The sequence below is a fragment of the Crocodylus porosus genome, unplaced genomic scaffold (assembly GCF_001723895.1).
Source record: "Crocodylus porosus isolate Cpor-Errol unplaced genomic scaffold, CroPor_comp1, whole genome shotgun sequence".
Classification (NCBI taxonomy): domain Eukaryota; kingdom Metazoa; phylum Chordata; order Crocodylia; family Crocodylidae; genus Crocodylus; species Crocodylus porosus.
In genome coordinates, this window is record NW_017728917.1 from 14,381,807 (window position 1) to 14,405,027 (window position 23,221).

General features: G+C 45.7%; 1 protein-coding gene across 19 annotated transcripts in view; it reads left to right on the forward strand.

The window, feature by feature from the left end:
- Positions 1–23,221, forward strand: part of FHIT (fragile histidine triad) — a 762,024-nt gene that overhangs the window by 591,122 nt on the left and 147,681 nt on the right. For 18 of the 19 annotated variants that reach the window (XM_019536736.1, XM_019536724.1, XM_019536728.1 and 15 more), the window contains 2 exons: positions 17,742–17,887; positions 18,876–18,905. In XM_019536736.1, coding sequence (XP_019392281.1) covers positions 17,742–17,887; positions 18,876–18,905 — 176 coding nt within the window. The remainder of the gene's footprint in view (positions 1–17,741; positions 17,888–18,875; positions 18,906–23,221) is intronic. The other variant, XM_019536719.1, reaches the window with a different exon arrangement.

Here is a 23,221-nt window from a genome sequence, read left to right on the forward strand (position 1 = left end):
GGGGGGGGAGGTTAGTTTTTTTTGCTAAACTCACAAAAATGTGGAATTGCCAAAGACAAGAGGCCCAGTTCATTTTCCTGTTGCGTGAGGGGTGAAAGGTTCTTTGTTTTGGGGAGTGTCTCAGTAGCGCCCTTCATTGAAAATCTTTTCCAGGTTTCAAATCTTCCTCCTTTTCTATAGAAATCTTTCTGAGTTCTTTCGGGACATGGAGCAAAACCTTATTTATTATTTTGCGAGGCCTACTTCCCTGGAGAAAAAACACACTGACTAGCTGTTGTGTAGGCTGGGACAGGAAGAATGAAGGGGTTAAAAGGTTTGGTCACATCCAGCACCGTACTAAATGATGTAAGGCAAAATATCAAATAATAATCTCTTCTCTATTGCAGAAAGGGCCTTGTTGCACCTTATGGTGCGAGCTGCACAACTGTGGATTGGTGTTAGTGCTAGCTTGGAGTTTGCACAGGTTGCCCCCTTAGTCTAGATACTGTCCATCCTCCACCTGCACAGCTGTGACTTGCCCCTGGAGGCCTGGGGAGCAGGGGCAGGACTAGGAGCTGTACCTGTGAGCTGCAACTACAGGGCTGGTGAGCCAGGGCAGGCTTGTGTTGTGGGAGATCCTGGGATACTGGAGGACTTCAACTTGGGTGGCACATCTGTGAGGAGTGGCCACATCTTAATGCAACAGAGGTTGGGTAGTGCAGTTCAGAGATAATCCTGCCCTGGAGTGGCGTAACTTTAAGCCATATAACGAGCACTTAAAACCACTTTAAGGTGTTACTGTGCAGACAACGCGGGGTTAAGAGCTCCAGAAGCTGCCCAAAATTACAACATAACAAGGACTTAAGTCTGTTGGGGAATTAGAAGGAACAGAAGCAGGCCGAAGTCCTCTTTTTCACATTCAGTTGGCTAAAATAGTTTGGTATCTCTTCCATTAAGCATTTTTGCTTAGTCTCAGATCATCTCAAGTGTCAACATTTGAGTGGTCAGAAGATTGCATAAGGTACCATGCCGACACGTTGTTTTAAAGGGATTATATGAAAAACAACCAGCACTAGGCTGCTTATTCCTACAGTTATCAGGAATTTCTCTGTTAGAGGAAGAAGTCTGCGCAGTGTGGCTGGAGCCCCGGGGGTCATACACCGCCGGTTGCCCAAGTAAGGGTGGCTAGAGATACAGATCTATTCGGACAGTTTCAGATAATGAGTTAGTAGTTTGTTACTATGTTTTTTGGGCGGAGGAGGGTTCCCTTTGGGGGTTTTCTGATGGTGGGCTTCTATAGGTGAGCAGCTATAGCACCAGGATGGTAGAAGGAAGCATTGAATAGAGGCAAGGCATATTCCCAGGGCCCTGAGTGAGCATGCCCAGCTGTGCTCCTTGTTACATCTGTCCAAGTGGTACAGGATGTGCACGGTGCTTGCTGCCTCCAACTAGTTGTTGCGTGCTGGGGAGAACAGGTGGCCACTTCTGTCTGCTCATGGCTTAACTCATTCAGGCGCGTCTTGCTTTGGGTGATGCAGCGCTACCATCCAGGAGAGGCATTTCCCCCATGTATGCTAAAGATAGCGCACGCATCCTGATATATCTGCCCTCTGTGCAGATGTGCTGTGGCTGCCAGTGACGGCTCCTGTCCCAGAGCCCCAACCGCGCGGCCAGTAGAGCATTAGCATTGTTTCGTGAAGCGACGGGAGAGCCTTCGGGCTTGGAGAGACCGAATCGTGGCAAGATTGTAATTGTGGCATCTCCTGCCATTGTGGGCATGTTTTGTTTCACCCTTGCTCTTGCAGGCATCTCTCAAGCAAATCTCCACTGAGCTGCCACTAGTGGGGCTCCTGTTTCAGGAAGTTACTTCTTTGACAGGTTTAGACAGTCCGAAAAGCAGAGGATGGGTATCTGTGCATATATGCTCATGGCAGGGCCCCCAAGTGAGAGTTGCTCTGAACTTCCTGAGTTCTGAGATCGGGAGATTTCAGTAGCAGCCAGTCTGAAGTTTCCGTGGGACCCATGTATAAATGCATGTCTAAAGGTAGCAATGATTTTAAATAGGATAAAAGGGTATTTTTTGGAGCATTCTTGGCTCCGGCATGCTGGCCCGCTTCATAGAACAAGTATGACATCCATAACCTTCTTTTGTGCCTTGTAACGTCTTACATTGATGATATTAAGGATGTTATGCTTCCAGGGCTTGAAATAATGAAATAGGCTTCCGTCGACTTGCATAAAAAAGTGGGGAAAGTAGGCAGGTGAGGAAATTGAAGCTGATATCATGTGGTTTAAAGGAAATCGATTCGAGATTGACTATTGCAGGTCAATTCAGATAGCATCTCAAAGTGGCTGCTTATCTAAAGCACACAAGGGTGTCTGCTGAGATTTCCAGCAGTTGGCTAGGTCAGAACTACTGAGAAAATTGCTCCTTTCTGCAGGATTTTATTATTTCAGGTTTTCTGCTGCCAGTCCCAGCTATAAAATGCAGTACCAAGGAGCATGCAACTTAGAGGATGTTACTGATGGTTTCCAACTCTCCAAATAGCCTGGATATATCAATGCCAGGGTGTTGGCTATTTTTTTTTTCTGAGCTCTACCACCCACCACCCCAACCAGGCTGACCTTGAAAGCATGCTGCAAAGCTCATCTGTCCTTCATCGGTTGGAGAAGGGGGAGCGTTTGCAAGCAGGTAGACTTCATATTGCTTATATGCTGCTTGCTCATTGTTGGGCAGAAGGATTAGACAAAGTTGCTAGAGCTAACCACATCTACCAAAGGCAGCCTCATTTTCCTGTGCACTCTTCAGTAAGCTAAAAATGTATAGACCAGTTCAGGCCAAGTCTGAGTTCTTAGCAAAAGTCCGAACCTGTTTGTATTTTATCCAGCTTTAGTTTCTCCATTCTGCACAGTAAGATGTGGAAGTGTTTTAGACTGCTACAACCTCCAGCATTTCACTTTGCAGAAGACAAAAAGACAGCAAAAGCTTAGGGCCTTAGGACTTTGAAAATAGGCTTAGCTAGATGTCTCAGCTGCTGACATAAGGTATAAGGTGCACGTTGTCCGTGTCTTGTTTGTGGGCGTAGGCTAGTACTGTGATTTCCTTTTCACCTGTATTGGAGAAGGCAGCGACAGCCGTGAAGCCGGTATTTCATTTTATCAGAGAGACGCTAAACTTTAAGTACATTTAAAAAAAACCAACAAAACTTTTTCCACTTCATTCCTTTAGATTTTGTGACAAGCGTTGGGCTGTATTTGCATACAAATCACTTTCTTCCTGGAAAAGGCTGATTTTTGACTCTTTCAAAATGTAGTTTATCTCTGGAAGTTTTATGAACTGGTTCTTTGTTTTCAGAGGCAGCCTGATTAGCTTATTCTGTTGCAGAAGAGATTGCAGTGACATTAAATTGCCTTTTGGTTCCTCTTTTGGGAACGTGCAGACTGTCGTCTGCTACAATGCATTCTTACTTCCCTTTCCTAATTCCCAGTGTTTTTCCCCCTGCTTATAATTTTGCTTGTCCTGCTAGGAATGGATGTTAAAAATACAGTAGTGTCCAGCAGCTCGTTTGCAGCCTCTTTCCCCCTAATTGGTCATTAGAGGATTAAAACGCATGTGGTTTTGGGTTTTTTTTTACCTCCCTGGTTTGGTAATGCTTGTCCTTTGTCCTTTTTCTTTTTGGAGGAAGTCACTCAGAAGGGCCTGATGCTCTTCCTCTGTGGCCCACTGTAGACGTAGGCATTTCTGTTGCCACGTGATTAATTGCGTGGTAAAATCGCCAGCCTGTTCTTGGTTGTCATTATATCCCCCGAATAATCTGCAGTCTGTATTTGAGCTCACCTTGTTGTTATCACCTGAGGCCCTGCCTTCATGATTTCACCTTCAGAAGTGCAGCCATCCTTAGGCAGGCCAGCAGTGCAGAATGATTTATATCCAGGAAGAACTTTGAAGTCCCTTCAAACAAGCAAAAGGCCATGTTTTCTGCCTTTTTTGTCGTCTCCGCTGCCGCTAGTGCATTCGCTCTGGTTTCGGCGTCTCTTATGCCTTCCGCTCTGTATCAGTGACACCGAGACGGGACTGACTGCGCCACCAATTTCTGACTGGCCTGATAAGGACTCCGAGATAGTCATGCAGAGTCCGGGGAAAAATTAATCACAGATGTCTTTCATGCCCGAGGCAGGCATCAGAAGAACACAAAGTTCCTTGTGAAAGGAAGACAGGCAGGTTCAAAGGGATCCTGTGGAGAGAGTGTGTTTAATTTCCAGAGTGCCCGGGGTGCCGGCCACCTCTGCAGGGCGAGGGGCGGTAGCATGCTTCGCCGTCCACCAGCGTGGGGCCAGGTCACTCGGGTGACACGCAGCCAGCGACTGAATCCGGGGGAGGCTTCACCGCCCAGGACCGGCACTGCTTTGATTTGGAGGGATACCAAATGAGTCTTCTGTTGCAGCCCCCACGGGGCTGGCTTGTTTGTGACCTGCAGAAGCACGAGCCCGTCCTCTGCTCTCAGTGAGACTACTTTGATGGTGACCACGGGGACCAGAGAAGTGCTGCGAGACTATAATTTAAGGAGGAAGGAAGAAACGTAGGACTGTAGACCAAATCCCTCCCTTGTTCTAAATCCATTGAAATCGCAGCGGGGTTGAAGGTGGAGCTGAGTCACTCGCCCTTTATTTTATATTGCTAGACAGGCGTAGATGTTTCTAGTGTTGGCGGCCCGTAGTATTAGTGGATGTTGTCTCTGTCCCCGGTGCTGCAGGTAAGAGTCTGGAAAGCACCGTGCCGGGACGTTGTAGCATTTGGAGGTCTGTATGAGGGGACACAGCCCCATGGGGTATAAAACCTTGAAGTTTAGGCCCTGATCCAGAAGGACTCGTAGCTGTATGGTCTCCTGCATTTCAGCTCTGGTTTTGTGAACTATGGGCTTCATTGCTTGATGTGCCATAGAGACTATTGTGACCCTGGGCAAGTTATTCATCTGCTCCCTGCTTTCATTTGCTCACCCTGTACCCCTGAGAGAGTCCTCCCCTGCCTTGCAGGGGATGGTGTGAGGATGAGATCAGGCCTGTTTGCATTGCTGGGCTGGGGCTTTATGGCCATGAGACATCGGACTGCCAGCAGGTACAGCTCCCCGACGACTGCAGCGTGGCACTGTGTGGGTTTGGGGGGGGCTATGTCTGCATCTCGCTGCAGGACTGATGCTGTGGATTGGGACAAGGTGCAATGAGTGACTGAGGCTACATAGGGAGGAGGGGGAGGAGGAGAAAGTCAGGCAGGCTAAACCCTCTTCATTGTGTGGCTATCCAGCCGGTCTGGAGAGAGAGGCATGCAGCTGCAAAGCCTCTTTCTCAGGGTGGGTTGTTTTTTTTTTCCTTCCCCTTCTCTTGTAATCAATTCATTTTGAATTGATCTTGCTGCTTTAAATGACTTAAGCTCAGATTTTATTTTCCACCCATGTATACCACGCAGCCAGTTCTGATTTAAAACATGACATCTAACCAGCAGTGACTCTGTAGTAGGAACGAGCACCTTTGGGTAATTTTAATAGCATCCATAAAGAAGATGGGAGTGATCAGGTTTTAATAGGGCCTCATTACACGTATTGTCTCACTGCTTGTTGCAAAGCATCCTGGGGCTGTAGAGCGCAACTTAGAGCAGTGCATAGGCATGTTGTCCTGTTGGGAGCTACTGGGGGTATGTAAGGACTGGCGCAGTTGCTGTGCGTAAGAGGATGTAACTGCAGCTCCTGTCCACCACTCACCGGCTGAGCTGTGTAGTAGGAAATGGTGTGGGGCTGTGATCCACTCACTTGGTAGAGGTTAATAATGCCACGAGACTGCAGACTCCTGATCAATCCTAGTGCCCCCCTATGCAGGGAGCTTTGTGCTTTGAGCTCTCCAGGAATACCCTGTATGCCTCGGCTAGGGTCGTGTGTGGGACATAGGGGTAGAGTGGTTCTCTGCAGGGGGAAGGGTTTAATTCCTTGCAAGCAAAAACTTTTATGGTGCCAGTAGAGGGGAAGGACTCCTCCTTCTTTGCTTGAGCACCTGTGCAAGGGCTGGGTGCAGCCTGAATCTGGTTACTCAACCGTCCCTTGAAATCACTGATGGTGACAATAAAAAGAGCCATCAAATAGATCATGTCAGAAAAGATCCTGGATTAAGAGCTGTCGCAAGCCACGATGCAGCATCTTCTAATAAGCCATTAATCTGTGTGTTAGGGACTTTCCTATTATGTAAAGGAACCAGCATGGCTTGTTTTTTTCCCTCGGTAACCCGCAGAAATGATACATCATGACATGATGGAAAACATTGGCTCCTTGGTAGCCTGTAGAAGCCTAACTTGATTTACAGATTAGATCTGTGCTGATGACAGTGGAAGCACCAGAATGATTCCTGCGACTGTGTCTGAAATCGTCTCCATGCCGTCTTTATTCCAAACCCACAGACAGGAAATAAAATGGATAATCACATTAAAGTAATGATTTCAGATGACAGGCACAAAAATAAGGTCATTCCCTCTCTGCTTCATTCTCTTGTGCCTGAATACTGGAGTCCTCAACAAGTGTTTGAATTTATGTAGCTCGCATGCAGAAATGTCTGGGCCCAATGACAGCAGCTCAGAGTTAATAATAGCGTTTGAATTGTGCCTGAAAAGCTCAGTTGGGGATCAAGACTCTGCCATCCAAACCCCCTGGACTGAACATCCAATTTCAAAGCGGAACAAGGGACCTCAATACTGCTTCTCACCTCCCCCAGTGCTTTCCTGGACTTGGACGTAGCTTTAGCATCTTTTTAGCATCCGTGTTCAAGTTTTATTTTGCATTAATGCGAGGAATACAAGTGATGGCAAACTGTGCAAGAAGAAACACGCTCCTGACTTCTCATGCAGCTCCCTGATACCTTTGGCAGGTGAGTGAAAGTGCCTGTCTGGGAGCCCTTTTCTGTAACATGGGCAGTTACTCCCTGAACATTGTCTTAAATATCAAGGTTTTTGTGCTAAATTAGGCGTGAAATATTTTGTCAAAATAAATGTCCAGAGTAGAGTGGCTTTAAATTATGCATTTTCTTGGCAGTGTAACACATGTCTTGAACTCCACTTAAACACCAGGAAGGCCCCTCAGCCTTTCCACTCCCTCGCCCATCTCCCGGTGTTGCCGGAGAGTGGAAGCTGATTCACTGGGTCGCCAAAGTGGTTATCTTAATCCCCAGGTACACAGGCTGCAGAATAAGCTACTGCTACTTCCCCCGCGATTCTCAAGGATCTCTATCAGCCCCAAATTACATTTTGCTTCCTTCTCATTTCAGCATCCGACAAGTATATTAACTTTTCAAGGACCGTTGTCTGTCTCGTGTGCATATTGAGGCGCCTACTTGATTGGCTCAGCACCATGGACAGCCACAGCCTTGCTTCTCTCTGTACTGTCACGTTAAAATGGATAAGTGGCGATAATCTTGTGGTTGGCAGAAGCATCTCGTAATGTGGAAAAAAGAAGTAGTATTTGTAGAAGCAGCAGCTAATGGGCATGTTGCTCGATACAGTGAAGCACCGGGCTGTTGGCTATATGCAATTAGGGCCGATGCAAAAATCTAGAACTCTTGGTTCAGAGATGATACCTTTTATTAGACCAACAGAGAAATTACAAAAAAATATCGTTTTCTGCCAGCTTTTAGGCTCACACACCCTTCATCGGACTCAGAGAAAGTTAAAGATGGTAAAAAGTCCCCATATGTAGGAAATAAACTTCATTTTTGCACCTACCGAAACCTTCATTTTTCATCTAGCCAAACCCATGAAATTTTACTGAAAGTAGTTTGATCCACTAATTGTAATAGCAGCATGTAAGCATGCAGAGTGAAGGCTTCATATAGTGCTTGCTTGCCCTGGGAGTGGACTTTTTAACCCCTGTATTAGGTCATTATGTAGGGAGGCTTTTGGAGTTCTTCAAATGGGGATGCACCTGGTGTTCTTCGGACAGGACAGTCTGTCTTCCTCACAGCCTTCACGCCTGTGCTTCCCTCCAGCCCCGTGCAGTACCTCTGCAAACCAAGTTTCCCATGGCCTTCCTATCCCTTAAGCCTCCTCCAGAAATAATTTACTGCACCGTAAAATCTGATCGTAAACAAAGAAGAAAACCGAGGCCTGAAAGCTTCAGGCTGCAGATGAGGAGAGACTCCCCCATTGACTTCAGTAGGAGCCAGACCATTCCCTACTGTTTTGCAAATTGGATTTTCAAAGACTCCAGGGAGCCGGGTGCAAAGTGGTCACTGGAAAAACCTTACTCGATTTAATCACCTTTAAAAATACCACCCCAGTGAATGGACTTACCCCAGAGCAACTCAATTACCAAGCCTCAGTTTTCCAAAATGCCCAGTTATTCATATCTCTCATTATCCATCAGTTATCTTAATTACCTGATCCCTTGCTTAATCTAACCTGTTCACGCTCTCCCATGATTTTCTCATCATTGAGCTTAATGCTGCATTCCTCTGGCTTGCTGCTCCACTGGTCCGATGTGATGTGAAAATATGGTTTATTTGATGCAAAGCATCCTCACTGTTTACTGTCCAGCTTGGGCTCAGTGTGAGTTTAATGGACTTCACACAAAGGGTAGGAACTTATATGGGCTGCCTACACATCACCCAGCAGAGCCCTTTGATGTTCTCCTCTTGGTGGAGCTACCCCATGAGTAGCTGAGGAGTACCACCGCGACAGCTAGCTGAACCATTAGAGGTCCACAAAACCACACGCTAAGCCAAGCCCTGCATCAAAACCTGAAATCCTGGGAGAAAACAGTGGGTGGGAAGAAGTAAATGACTCTTTACAATTAAAACAAAGCCGTTCAACCCAGTGTTTGGAGAACCACCTGTTTCTTCTGTAGAGCCCAGGCAGTTCTTCCAGACTTGGGTATCCAGATCACAGAAATATACCCTCAAACTCCATTATCTTGCTACCCCCTTCAGGTCCACACACAGCAGGGTTAGGCGATGGTTTCTGTGTAGCACTGGCATAAGGGATGGTTTTCAAAAGACATTTCATGATCCCTTCCTAGTAATTAAACCTGGCATCCAATAAATTTAAAAGCCTGAAATATGGCTTTCAATAAAGCCGAAGGAAGCAAGTTTGCCATAGCCGTAGTCATTAGTAATAAATTGTTTGGTCCTAACAGTTTCTGAAACTTGGGAGATAGTATGAACACAATGGATTTAGCCAGTTCTTTAATATAATGGTGTCCAAAACTGTAATTAAAAATGTGTTTTGAAGCATTTTCTCACAAGTTATTGGTATTTTCAGGTGGTGGGACTGGATTATGAGCCTAAGCCCTAGGTCTGAAATGCGTCTCTGGAACTGACATGTTCAAATTCTAGCAGGATTAAGTCTGATAAGTTGAATTCAGTGCTGTGGTGCCAGTAGCTTGGATAAGACATTAAAATAGAGGTCTTGGCTGTACTGAGTGGATATGTAAGATCGTGTGGCGCCTTTCACAGCCCTTGGTCAAAATATCCATCCCCAGTCTTGTGTCCCGAGTACCAGCTGGTTTCTACTCTGCCCTCCAGTAGTGGTTGTGTTTCACTGGTGCTGTAAATGGATGTGGATGTATGCATATGAGCCTATAACGCATCCTGTGCATTAGACAAGTAGCCATAGATATAGTTTTGGATCCTCCCAGAATGAAAGGACCTATATAATTGTTAAAAATATATTTGTCATATTTGTTGTCCAACTGGTAAGCGAGCAGGATAAGTCTGCAACAATTTCTAACTTATGGAAACGAGGTGCAGGGCTGTGAGCAGACATGGTGCATTGAGGCACAAGGTGTCCTGGAGCTATGCCTACGGTGGCAGTCTGCAAATCCTGCCTTTCTCATGGCTACTACAATGGGGCTGTTCCAGGGGTGTAAAATACTAGTCACACTGACCAAGGTTGGTGTAACCTAGTTGCTGGAGACCTGCTAGATGCAACCCAGGCCAGTCACTTTAGATGTATATCAAATGAAGGAATGCATCCAGCATTTCCTCACTGCGTATTTCCATTTCCAGTCGCTGCACTGTGTGTAATGGGTTACTTTGATAGATGTTGCCCACTGCAATTCAGACTTCATACATCTTCCACATTTAAATCAAAGAAATGGGGTTTTCTTATACACATATTCATTGTCCATTTCTTGGAAGTATTGCATTTTTTTGAGTGGCGTTAAGAATTATTTTAAGTGGCTTCATGGCGTTAGACGATCTCCTATTGTAAATAATAGATTGGACAGAAGCTGTAAAAAGCCGCGATGTAGGTCTGAAGCATTGTTCTTATCATCATGGTACACCCAGATCTCTGTCAGAGATTTATATTGATTTTCTTTTGTTGCGCTGGAACTGCTAAGTCTCAGTTTTGCTGCTGAAATCTGGTTCTCTGCATTCATGTAACCATGCACCAAACCCCCTTATCAAGATCGACGATGTTTAGATAATTTGATTTATCTTAATGATTTTTTTTATGAATCCCAAGAAGTGGCAGAACGGATTAGAAATGTGCATTGTGTGTGCCTGAATAATCTGAAGCAATCTTTCAGTTTTTATTATGAGTCATTTCCATTGGTTCTCCATAATATCGTCTTTACAGTTCTCAGATATATTTCCCTCAGAATTAGCAAGCTCTAAAAAGATTATTGCTTTCTAAATAACCCACCACCAGTTTCCTGACGTGCACTGAAACCCAGGCATGCAAGTATATCCCTTCCAGAGACTGCTTGTCTGGAGCTTTGCATTCCTGCCAAGATGCTTGCTCTCCTGCCCAGCAGTCTCTAGAAATCTGCTCCTGAAAGTCTGGCGCTCTGTCCTTATTGAAGGGAGCTCACCCCTGTGCAGAGGGCCAACACGAGGCCTGCACACCACTTAAGTCCCACTTATGCCCTAATTTGCTGGGTTAAGTGGAGCTGAAGTGATGCATCAGCACTGTGCCGGCCCATTGCAGAGGGAGGTGAATTCTCTCCGTTGTTAAGAGGTCTGTGATTCAGTCTTTAACGGGCCATGTTTTATTTTTCTGCTTTAGCCTTCATGCTATGATGTGCAGGCTCTCCGGGACCAAGACGCTTTAGTTCGGATAGAGATAGGCGCCTCCGAATGTTTAACGATGGGGACAGGAAAGGAGAACGGGGCCGGCGGCTGGCTTCTGAAGCGTCCACGTCGTTAGTCCTGCATCCTCCCTACTCACCTCTGCCTCTCCGTTTGGATAAAGCTCTGATGTTTGGAAATGCCAGCCCAGGCCCTGCAACACAGTCTCAGAGATGGGGGCGGTGCTTGAAAGCCTGGTTGGGCTCTCCATCACGTTGCCCAAAACCAGGCAGGGCAAAACTTGAGACAAAGAAGAGCTCTTTTCCCCTATGCCGCCTGTATCTCAGCACACACATGTGCTGAAATTTTCTCACTACTTCATTGCCAAACTGGGACTTCTAGCCTCTGAGCTGCAGCCACCATACAAGTCCACCTCCTTTTGGCCCCAGGAGGGTGCAAACGGAGCAATAAGGGGGACAAAGTCGTCCCCGTACTTTTCTCATGTATTTCCTCCCACTCAAAATATATTGCAGTGCTACTTAGGGTTAGCACCCTAGCAGGTTGTGCAGTCTGCATGAGTGAAATGAAGTATTAATCCTGCTATTCATACAACAATACGGACTTACAAGGTCTAAAATGAGCAAGGCCTTAATCTCAAAGACAAGAGAGTTCTTGCTGAGAGTCATTTGCTAAATGGATGGTATACATTTAGCCATAAGAGATAATCAGAGCTGAAGTGCAAATTAGCAAACGCTCTCTTGTACGATGTTAACAAAGGCTCATGAAAGAAATGAAAGGAGGTTGGCATTCGGTCTCTGTTGTTAAAGCTGGGTGGAATTTTTTTTTTTTTGTTGAAAAGGGTTTTGCTGAACATTGATTAGTTCAGAATCATAATTATTCACAAAAGCGTTTTGATGAATCTCTCGACTTGAAAAATTAATGGAGGGGGAAATTTTTCAAGTTGAAAAGATGTTTCATTTCCAAATTTGACATCGAGTAAAGCTTGAAGAACTGAGGGGGGACAACTAGAAAAAGGTTTCAGTGCTCTCAGAATAAAACATTTCTGCCCTTTCTTAACAGCTCAGTTTCCTGATCCACATATTTTGTCATTTTGAGCCCTCATTTGATCGTGAGCATTTTTTTTGATATCTCAGTTTTTGTCCTCATGACAAGGAAAAGAATTTTTTTCATGTAGGTCCCTGGTCACTCTGCTTTGAAAATGAATAGCTCCACTTAATTGAAACTTTTTGCAGCTACTGCTAGGACAATAGTAGTAGAGACAATATCAGCCAGACGCAAGAGGTTTTAGAGAGTGTCATAAAGAGGCAATTAACCTTTCACTTTGTTTAAAAAAGACCAATGACTGTTTTATTTCCTCTACCTCTCTTGGTTGGGTTTTGTTTTTTTTTTCCCTGTTTTGGGTTTTTTAAACATCAAGTAGTTTGTAGTACTAAAGAGGTGTTTAGTGTGCTGGTCCCTCAGAAAAGGAGACTCTCTTGCTGTCAGGAACTCACTACCTGTAGAGCATTTGTCTCCATAAAGCTTTGCTTTGCTTTGTTTGAAGCAGAGGATAAAATACAAAGCAAATGCCAAAATGCAGGGCATGTTTGTATGTGCAGCAAACACATTGGTTGAAACAAAGAAGAAGCTCCCTTCGGTTATAAAGTTTGTCTGCTAAACGGGATTGTCAGATCTTTGATTTCTTTTGAGACACGTTCTCATTAGATTTAAAGATGGGCATAGCTACGCACACGCACATGCACACACATATATACGTGTGCATGTTTGCCTCCTGTGTAGGCATGTTAGATGTCCATCTGGTCACTTAATTGTGATGATCTCAAGGTCAAATGAAGGGCCTCATCCAGAGCACACAGAGAAGAGTCCTCCCATCGGTCGTGTAATTAAGACCGTGCGAGTTGGGTACCGGTCTTGGGTGCCAGCTTGCAGCGGGAGTCTGTGCCACAGCACCCACTGCTGGGTTCAGGCAAGTTGTGTTGCTGCTCCTCTCCCCTTCCTCTCTCCCAGGGTGCAGAGCTTCCTAACTACACCTCTTCTTTCCATTGACTTTGCTGGGATTTGGATTCAGGCCTTAGATACGCAGTTTTCGTGCTACAAGTTTGAAGGGCCAATTTCAAATGAAGCCAACTACCACGGCTCTGAATTCCAGCCGCAAATTGCACATGCATTTGCGGTGTGAAAACGTGCACCCTGGAAATGGTGCGTTAGTCTGGAGCGCAGTAAAATCACTGGTGCGTGTTTCCTGCTGTACAAGAAGCAGGAAATCACCATGCAATGCCTCCTGGAAGATGTTGAGATTTGGGGATTTACACTTGTGTGTGGCAAAAATAGTATCGAATATCACTAGCACTCATCATTGATGTGTGGATCGACGAGAGCCACTTCCATGTAGTGATCCCTGGTAATGTCTGATGGCCAAGAGCTCCTGAATTGACAAAAATGCCAAAGCGCACAAAGATAAAGATGCCATTTTTGCCATAGAAAAGAAGCTATCGGTGTCACAGTGAAGTCTAGAAGCTCCAACCGGCGGGAGAGTCCCTTTGTGATCGGTCCTGCGAACGCACGTGTTCAGAGCCAGTCCTTGCTCCAAGCAGAAGGAGAAGGAGAAAAAGCAGAAGAACTAAACAGATGAATGGAGAGAGAAACAAGGTTATTCATCCTGAATTACAGAGCGGCTCTTGAGACATCAGTGACTTGGCCAGGATCACGCAAATTATCAAAATTTGGAGGAGCTAAGCGTGCCATCTTCCAATGTCCGCTTTGAAGGAAGCGCTCTTCAGGTGGATTAGATGTGTGTAAATACTGGACCCTGTTCAGGGCTGGGTTATGCTGCCGCCTTGCCTCTCTGTGGGTGTCTGGAATAACAAAGTGGCATTGACTGGTGGTTTTTGGAAAGTCTAAAAATTCCCAGTTTATATAAGAAAGCAATGCAGGCAGAAAGCGTGCGCCTGTGTGTGTGTAGGATAAAAGAAATGACCTCTCAGAGACCTTTGCGAGTTTTATTTATAGGACCATACGAATTTAAGTTATAATGAGGTGTAACAAGCTCTCTTATGCCGTTGAACAAAGAAGTCAGCTTATTAGATTGCATGTATTCTACTTTAATGGTGTGGACTGACAGATGAACTTGAAGGAAAGATGCAGCTGTGCATATCAAAGCTTACAAGATTCCCCATTCAGTGGCAATTGCGAATGAACAAAAACAGGGTGAAATCATTGATTCTGGTGGTTAAAATAAGGAAGCCTGAAACCATTGAACGCGTCGACAGCAAAGTGATGATTTCCAAAATGGAGACAGCATGTTCTTGGATATCAGAGAGGTGCCATGTACTTTCCCCTTTCATGTGAAGTTGCCTTAGGTAGCAAATTTTAAATAAACCCGCAGTCTTTCCTAGAGTGATTCCTGACTTGTTCCTGGAGGTTTACAAGTATTTCTACTCCCTAATCAATGGGTGAACGTGTTTGAAAATTGTGATAGATGAATGACAGGGTAGACTTAGTGAGCACTTTTCTTCCAGAAAGATCCCGGTGACCTTCACGCACCCACTGGAGACAAGACATAGAGTTGCTTCTCCCGTTGCTGAAATGTAACCGCCTCTGGCAACTCTTCTCCAGTACATAGAAATAAATGCTTTGCAATGGGTTGTGACAGGAAGTGATGAATACTTTATCTATTTTTAAACTCCAGGGGACAATATGAGATACATAGATTATTTATCCAGATTAAAATTTGACCAGGGCATTGTTTTTAGGTCTCCTATTCTCGTGCAAAGTTGCACTATATTTTTAATGGCCACAATGGAGCCATGAATTAATTTCTGCCTTTGCCTTTTTATGCATTCTTAGTTAAATATAACTTGAATCTTGTCCTAATTGCAATTCTCATGTTAATTTAGCTCTGATTCAGAATTTCCATCATTATTCTTTGTAGTTATCACTGAATTATTTTTGAAATAATGGAAAGTTCAGGGAAGATGCTCCAGTTTGTGATTGCACCTTTGAATTATTTATCATATTCACAGAGAAAAATGTGGTTCAAATGGAGCTTGAGCTATAAGCAAGTCTCAGTAACTAAACGGGAAGGGGGTGTTCTTCAATAGGATGTTGGAAAGGCCTCAACTGAGACAAAGCCTCTGTGAGAAAATGCATCGTAAAAATGATCCCCGTTTCCAGCAGCTAAGTACATTAAAAGAAACAGGCCAGAGAGAGGGTGGGTGAGGTGGGCAGTTCTCAGCCCCAATTTAAAGAATAAGTTAGAGATGGAGCCAGGAACAAAAGGCAGCGTTTGTCCCATGATCCGTCACCCAGCAGGTCACAGCTTCCCTTGTGCTTTGCATGATAATATCGAGGCAGGACAGTAGCAAGCGGTACCACGTTATTGCGCTGCTGCGTGCCCCACCATTGGGGCAATCATTTATGCTCAAGGTCTTTGCCATGAGCTGACTGGGGCGCTGGCACGATTCGGGAAGAGAGAAACTGGAAACAAACTCTCAAAGAAAAAAGGAAACTTGCTTAATGTAAGCGGTAGTTTTGCTAGAGGTGAGTGAAGGGAAATTCTTCATTTATAAACGGTTCATTGACCCATGATAATAAAGCAGTGCTGCAGAAGAAGGATAATTATCTACTTAAGTATCAGATGCCCTAAGGGTAACGGCTTCCCTTTTTTCCTTTTGAAAAATGAACTCAGATTAAACAAATGTCCCTTTTCCTCTTTCACTGTTGACATGAATTTCCTTTTCACAAGTAAAATTAATTAGTTTTTTCTGTTCCTTTATTCCTGGTATGGAAATCAGGTCTGCGCAGCAAGTTTCCAGCTCTTCCCTGGGGCCCCAAGTTCAACCAGCAGCATCCTTTATGAAGGTGCTTTGTACAGCGTTCGGGGAAGACGGGCAAATAAATTACTGGAGCTTTATTATGCCCTTCAGGCACCTTAGGCTCGGGCAGGGGCGTAGCCTCCTAGAACCAGAAGCACTCCGAACCACAGCATTTATTCATCTCTTTGGTGGTTTCATTAGCAAAATAAATACCAATATGCTTGTACGGTTTGTTTTGTTTTTTGTTCCCAAAAATGTTTCATTTCAGTAAATTAGGGAGAACTCATGGGGACAGCACAGAGACTTACTGTGCTCTGTTAAACAACAGAGGCTGCATCTTCAAAGCTGCTTAGCACCCCGCGTCTCTTGAGAGCAATGGAAACTGGTAGATACGGGTCTCCCTGGAGAGGTCTGGCCCCATTTCAATATTGTCTGTTGCAATTTTGGTTCTGAAAAGCGATCGGGATGTGGCCTCGATGACTTCACCCCCAGAGACCTCAGGTTATTTCACAACAGATTTGCAAATCTGCTTCCTTTGCTACGCCTGGGAACGCGTCCTGTCTCTGTTTATGCAAATAAACTGTCCCCTCAATGTATTGATTTTTCATTTCAAATCTCTCCCTGGGCACCTTGAAAATCCTCCTGATACCACTTCAACTTTTGTCTGAACCTCTTAGCTTCAGAGCAGTGCCTGGTTACTTTTCCTGAATATTTGCAGGCCTATAGGAGCTGTGAGCATACCTGTGCTTCTGTATTACACTGATATGGAGCTTGAATTTCTTTAAAGTGTTGGCAAAGCTCTCATTTTAGTATTTAAAAAGTAACAAGCCATTCACTTTCCATACCATTTGCTCATCCAAATTCACATGCAATCAAAGGTGCTGTTGAGTCCCAGGGGAGGAAGTCCTCGGAGGTGCCCAGAAGGGCTCTCCTGCAGCATGAGCATCCAGATCCAGCTTCCCGAGCCGGCTCCCGCGACCACCCCCCAAATGTGTCAGAAGTGACCGTCGGCTGTGTGCGCAGCATGCAGTTACAGAATCGGGTCCTTCATTAGGAATGATGCAACTTCCTGGTTTCTCTTTACTGGCAGAATAGATGGGGCAGTTGTGCTTTAAGCAAACCCTTTGCGAATGGTCTTGGTACATTTTCATTGTTTACTTCACGGCTACACTTCAGTGACTCAAGAAGTGTTGTTGCCAGAGGCAGAATAAGTAAAAATGTGTCAGTGAACCTGGGGCTTCACAAGAAACAGCTCTAATTAACTAACTAAGCTTATAAAAGTACATCGTGTTAATAATAGATGAGCATTCCTAGTGATTTGCAATTGCAGAGTTACTAAAGTAATGACCCTGATATTCTTCATGCAGACCCAGGCTTTCAACTTGGATGTCCTAAAGCTAGGACTATGAGACCAAGACGTTCAAAAGTGACTACCCAATTGGGATGCCACATACTCACCTTTGAAAAATCAGGCCCTCCGAGCTGTCTGGGGATGGACACCTGAAGTCACTACCTGCTTTTGAAAATCTTGGCCTCCAGCTGCCTTGAGCGCTAGGAAATGTAGGCAAGCGATTTTTCAGTGTTGTTAAGACACTTCTCTTAAGGCACCTACATGTTACTTTAGGTGAGAAAATTTGGACCTACAACAAATGCTTAACGGAGTGGGGAAGGTTTCTGAAGTAATCCTAAAATGATCTCTGTTTTCACTATGAAACCTTCCTCCTTCAGCTGCTGTTCTTGGCATGACCCCTGCATCAAGAAGAATATAAAGGGGAAAGGGATGTGCTCTCCCGGAAGATAGACACCTCATTGCTCCAGTGAACGGTATGAATACAGTCATTTTGCACAACCTGGTTTGCATTTGTGCCTTAACCGAAGCAACCTCAGATGTCCTTGTCTGCCCTCTCCGACCGGCGGAGCGTTTCTGCGACCTGCGTCCTGACGAAGTGGCTGATTTATTTCGTGCAACCCAAATGGTCGGGAACGTGGTGGAGAAACACTTCTGTGGCACCTCGCTCACCATTTCAATTCAGGTTTGTCGAGTACCTCGCTGAAAAAGCCGTTCTGTTTCCTTTTAGCATTTTGTCAAGTTTTCAGCCTTTATTCTTGTGTCGCTGGGTTATGGAGCTTCAGACTAACGGTCAGTCAAAGTAGAGCAAAAAAAAAAAAAGGAGCGCAGTGCTATTTTGCAGATACATACTGCCCGTGCACTGGTATATATGACGTTGGTGTGGTGACATTCCTGCTACCCAAGGGGCGGCTTTGCTCAGGAGGGGAGCATCGTGCACCAACGCAAGGCTGCAATGCACATGGTTGCGTTTGCACCGGGGGAAGTGTCACGTGTCTGCACCCCTAATTCTGCAAACTCCATCAGGTACGGTACCTACCGCCATGACGATTTTCAGTGGCTCCCAGTAAGTGCTGCCCAGGTTGTGCAGGGCAGGGCTCATAACGCAGGTCATCACAATGCGTGAGTAGCTCGCTGCCTGTAGGGACTAGGAAGGGAGTCTCTCTGCATGCAGCCTAGCACGGCATCATGCAGGTTTATTGCCTGACTCAGATGCATCTCCCGAGACAGGGCACTGGAGTAGATGGACTTCTTCTTCTGTATAACCTCACAACGTCCCACGTGTAAATCAGATCTGGAGGTCAAACCCTTTTTTTAATGTAACAGGTCTTTAAATAAACAGGCTTTGATTTAAAGCAGCACTTAGTCTGTATTTTACATCAACACATAACAGAAACCTTATTGCTAGCAATTAAAAACTGTGATCTGAGAGCATGAAAAATAATAAGTGTGCCAGTATTTGCTTCCTCTTAACATATAATTTCTCACTTTATCATGGCCTGAAAAGGAAAAGCGTCTGGTCCCAAAAGCTTTGTGCTGATGGTACTCAGGAGAATCCTATAAATTAACACACAATGAAATTGGATTTAAATTATTAATAGGTAATATTTCTGAATCCCCACCAGATCCTTGTTAGCGCCTCTCATCCGAGTCTTGTATTTTTTTGCTTACAGGATGGCCCCGAAGCTGGACAGACGGTGAAGGTGAGTGCTTATTATGCAGGATACAAATGAATAAGAGACAATTATGAGAACTAATAAAAGATCTGCAGGACATTTCTGTATCGTTATTTCATCCTTGAGCGCAGGAACCCTGTGCCTGTAATGGTTGTAAATAATTTTATCTAAATGGCACGGGACAGTGTTTACATTTCCCTTCTATTCCAGCCAAAGTTTTCAGTCATGAAAATATCATTTCTTCTCTTCTTAAAAAGAGTCTGAGATGGTAGCTGGCTCTACTTCATTTCACATGTATAGACAGCTAACAAAAAAAGCCATTTTCTCAAAATTGTTGTTTTTATGGTAAAAATATTGCTTTTCCCTCCATAATCTTGTAGCTTTGCTTTTTTATGACCTATTGAGTTGAAGCTGATTACAGGAACAATTGAACTAAACCACGTTGGACAAACGCACGGCTAATCCATCCCTTCTTCCTCCACATTCTTGTCACATCCTTGTTACCAAAGTTCAAATCTAATGGAGCCAATGAAGCTTCAAAACAGATCTTAAGCAAACTAGTGCAAAAAAATGATTTAATATGATATGCTCCACTCAAGTAATAAAATAGATAAAGTCCAAGATGGTTCTGCAGCCATGTTTCACTCCCCCATCATAGAAATGCCTGTGTAGTTAGATTATATGCCTGAGCATTAGATAAAGGCTATTTATTATACTTGGAATCAAAGGGAAGTCAAAATATGGTTATGCTTTAGCACTTTGCAAAATCAGATTAGATGCCTCGGAGAAGCTGCTTGGGTTGATTAAGGGAGCTCTAACAACCACATGATGGCACAGAGAAACATTTCACTTCCCTTCAGTTTGCTGTACTGACCTTCCTTCTCGCAGGCCTCCCAGTGATTGCTGCAAGGATCTAGCAGAGTCGCACGGGGAGGAGAGATGGAGAAAAGCCCGTGTCTTGGAGAAGCCAAGGGGGTGTGTAGTACTGAAACACAGGTGACCACAGTGCAGCAATGAAGCACTTTCGGCAGCTGCTTTGGTAGAATACAGGCTGGCACTGGGCACGGGACAACCATGAGTGAAAATGGGTTTAAATGCCATTTTTCCCCCTCAAGGGTTTTGTTATTAAATCCAAGTTGTTCTAGCAGGCAGCTCATAATATGTTTGGTAGTTGCTGCATGGGGCGGAGAGGGGGTATTCCCCCCTCCATGCCACTGCTACTCATGTCAGGGGGGTTTATGCCTTCCTTGGACTCGGTGGGTGTTGGCTGCAGCTGTGGTTGGGGAATTTGACCTGGCTGTGCTAATGTTTCTGCCAGGACTTAAACCTGGAGGTTCCTGGCTGGAGGGTCTCGCCCCGCTGCTCAGGGTCAGACTGATGCTGTATTTGGGGTCAGGAAGGAATTTTGCCCCGTGGCCAGATGGGTATTTTTGCTGTAAGGGGGGGACGCGGCCCTCTCCTTGGTATTGCACGAGTATATATTAACAGCCTTTACAGCAGCAGGACACTGGGGACCGTGATCCCTTGGCTGTCCCTGGGGCAGGTTCAGGCGTGATGCCTCGTGTAGTGTCAGGGTTGTCTGTATAGTTTTGCTAAGAGGTTAGACAATGGGGTTGGGTTTGGATAGGGATGATCCTGTCTCAGGCTGTGGGTTGGACTAGATGTAGGGCTGGACATGGGACCTCCAGAAGTCACAACTCTATGACTTTGTCATTTTATGGTTTCTTTCTGTTGCCAAGAACACATGATCCCCCCCGCCCCCGCCCCCCCAAGAGGGAGGATTCCAGGGAGCTGCTATTTTTAGGAAGTGATCATTTGTGTTAATGAGAGAAATTAGAGATGAAAAAATATGATGGCCTTCTCAATTTGTGGATAATAAAAAGTACATGTTTAATCTTTAGCAAAGCAGGTAGGTATTATTTGTAGCTTTTTATTTGTGCAAGGGCCAGAGGCCATAAATGGGTCTAGTCAATGAATTGTAAAGGCATTCAGGACTTCTCCGAGCTCCCAGACTACCCTTTTTACAAGTGTAATGAGATGAAAATGACCCGTGGTTACCGCAGTCAACTCTGGCAGTCCGAGATAGAGAGTGTGTATTCATAAATCAGAGGTTAGGAGTTTGCATTTTTCTACTTTTCTGCATCGTTGGGCAACGCTATAATCTATTGTCATCGCTTCAAGATGTTTCTCTTCTGCAAACACAGACAATTATTCTGTTCAGAGAATTAGGAGCTTTCAAAATCCAACTCAAAATTATTACTATGATCTGAACCTTCTTTAAAGGAAAGAAAGCAGTAAGGTGGGTCTGAGTAAGTTAATCACGGTGTTCCTCTGTCTGTTGAGGTTCATGAAGCCTGAAGCAACCTACATGAGACATGAATAGCTTTTAAAATCTTAAATCGAAGGGGTTGTGCCTTTCTGTGCATGTGCTGTTTATGTGGAAGAGAGGGATCACGGAAAGCGTGGGTCCCTTGCTGAATAGGGACGCAGCCCAGTGACAGAGGATGCAGTAAAGGCTGAAGTGCTCACTGCCTCTTCTACCTCAGCCTTCACCAGCGCGGGCAGCTCCCAGACTACCGCACTGGGCAGCATGGTTTGGGGAGGAGGGGAGCAGCCCTCAGTGGTGAAAGAATAAGTTAGGGACTATTTAGAGAAGCCAGATGCGTATAAGTCCATGGGGCTGGACAGGATGCACCCGAGGGTGCAAAGGGAGTTGGCTGATGTAATATCAGAGGTGCTGACCTTTCCCTTTGCAAACTCCTGGCAATCAGGAGAGGTCCAGGATGATTGCAAGCGGGCAAATACAGCACCCATCTTGAAGAAGGGGAAGGAGGAGGATCCGAGGAACTATAGACCAGTCAGCCTCACCTCAGTCCCCTTTGAGCAGGGGCCTGGACTAGATGTGACCTCCTGAGGTCTCTCCCAACCTAGTTTCCTTTGATTCTGTGTGTAAGAAATGCACTCATATTTTCCCATACAAAAAAAATCCTATTTTTTTCTGTTACGAGGCTGCATTCACCTACAGCATGTATTTTTGAGATTGCCCTTCCTGTACAACAGGCCTCCCAGTGATGCCCGGGAGCAGGCTGGCTGGCAAAAGCTTGCAGCAACCTGCCCGCTCCTGGATTTGGAGCCTGCAGGTTGGCAGGGACTGCAGCCCAGCTGCGGGCAGTACAGGCTGATTGCAGTCAGCCTGGGAGGAGGAGCAGCTGACCCTGATTAGTGTCTGGGAGCTCAGGTCTCCTAGGGAGGGGAGCCTGGGGTCAGACACAGAGAAGGAGGGAGAGGGTGCTTGGCTGTTGGCTGCAGCACGGGGCCAAAGACTGCCCCAGGGTCCCCAGGCTGGAGGCAGCAGCCCCGAGACAGGGAGAGGGACCCCACGAGAGAGAAGGAAGGCTGCGCTGCAGCACCGAGGGAGCAGCACGGAGCCGGCCCCACGGCACCGTCACGGCGGCTGGGAAGAGCCCAGGACTGTGAGTCTGCCCTTTCTGAACTGCATTTAAGGACTGTATCATGTTTAAAGGCTTTGTGAGCTAAGCAATACCCCCAGACCCAGCGCGTCCTCACTGCCCACTTACTTTGCGTGGTGGGCAGCTGGATCAGAGCTCTGGAGCCATCGTAGGACTTAGCCAAACAGCAACACGGCACAGTCGTGCTGGGGTTACTGGGTGTCCCAGGGTGCTGTGCTGGTCCACGTGTTGCTCGGCTCTCCTGGGTCACCTGGACCAGGCTGGTTCTTTAGGCTGTTGCAGACTTTGCTACGGTTCGTTCTCAGTTGATTGTAGGAAGCGTTGTCCATCCCAGGCTCTGAAAGGAGCTGCGTGGTCTCGCATGCACCGTCACAGATCGACAGAGTGGTCGCGGGTCCAAGTGAAACGGCTCTGGAGCTGTGACTTGTGCACCAGAGCAGAGCAAGGAGCCTGGGCTGTGAGCGCGTAGGTTAGAGACTTGTCTGTGTGCACGGGTGCAGGTCAGAGGAACCCGAGAGACTCCTCCTAGGTAGGCGCTTTGCAATAGAAATGTACTCTCAGAGCTTTGTAGTTGGGTCCTAGGGGCTGGATACTGAGCTCCAGGTGTATTTCTGCCACAGTACCCTGTCACTAGAAACACTGCCCAGGAAGCCATGCATTTAGGCAATATTTGCACACGGCAAGATGCCAGAATTCGAACACGAGCCACATGCATCACGGTGATCGTTCTCATCACCTCTGTCACAGTAAAGTCCTGTTCACGTAGATTATGCACAGACTTAATCTTTTTTTATGCATGTTGAAGCATGGGGCCCTATTTTAACTACCCTATAACCCACAACCCCCCTGGAAAGAGCCTATCCTTTTTTTATT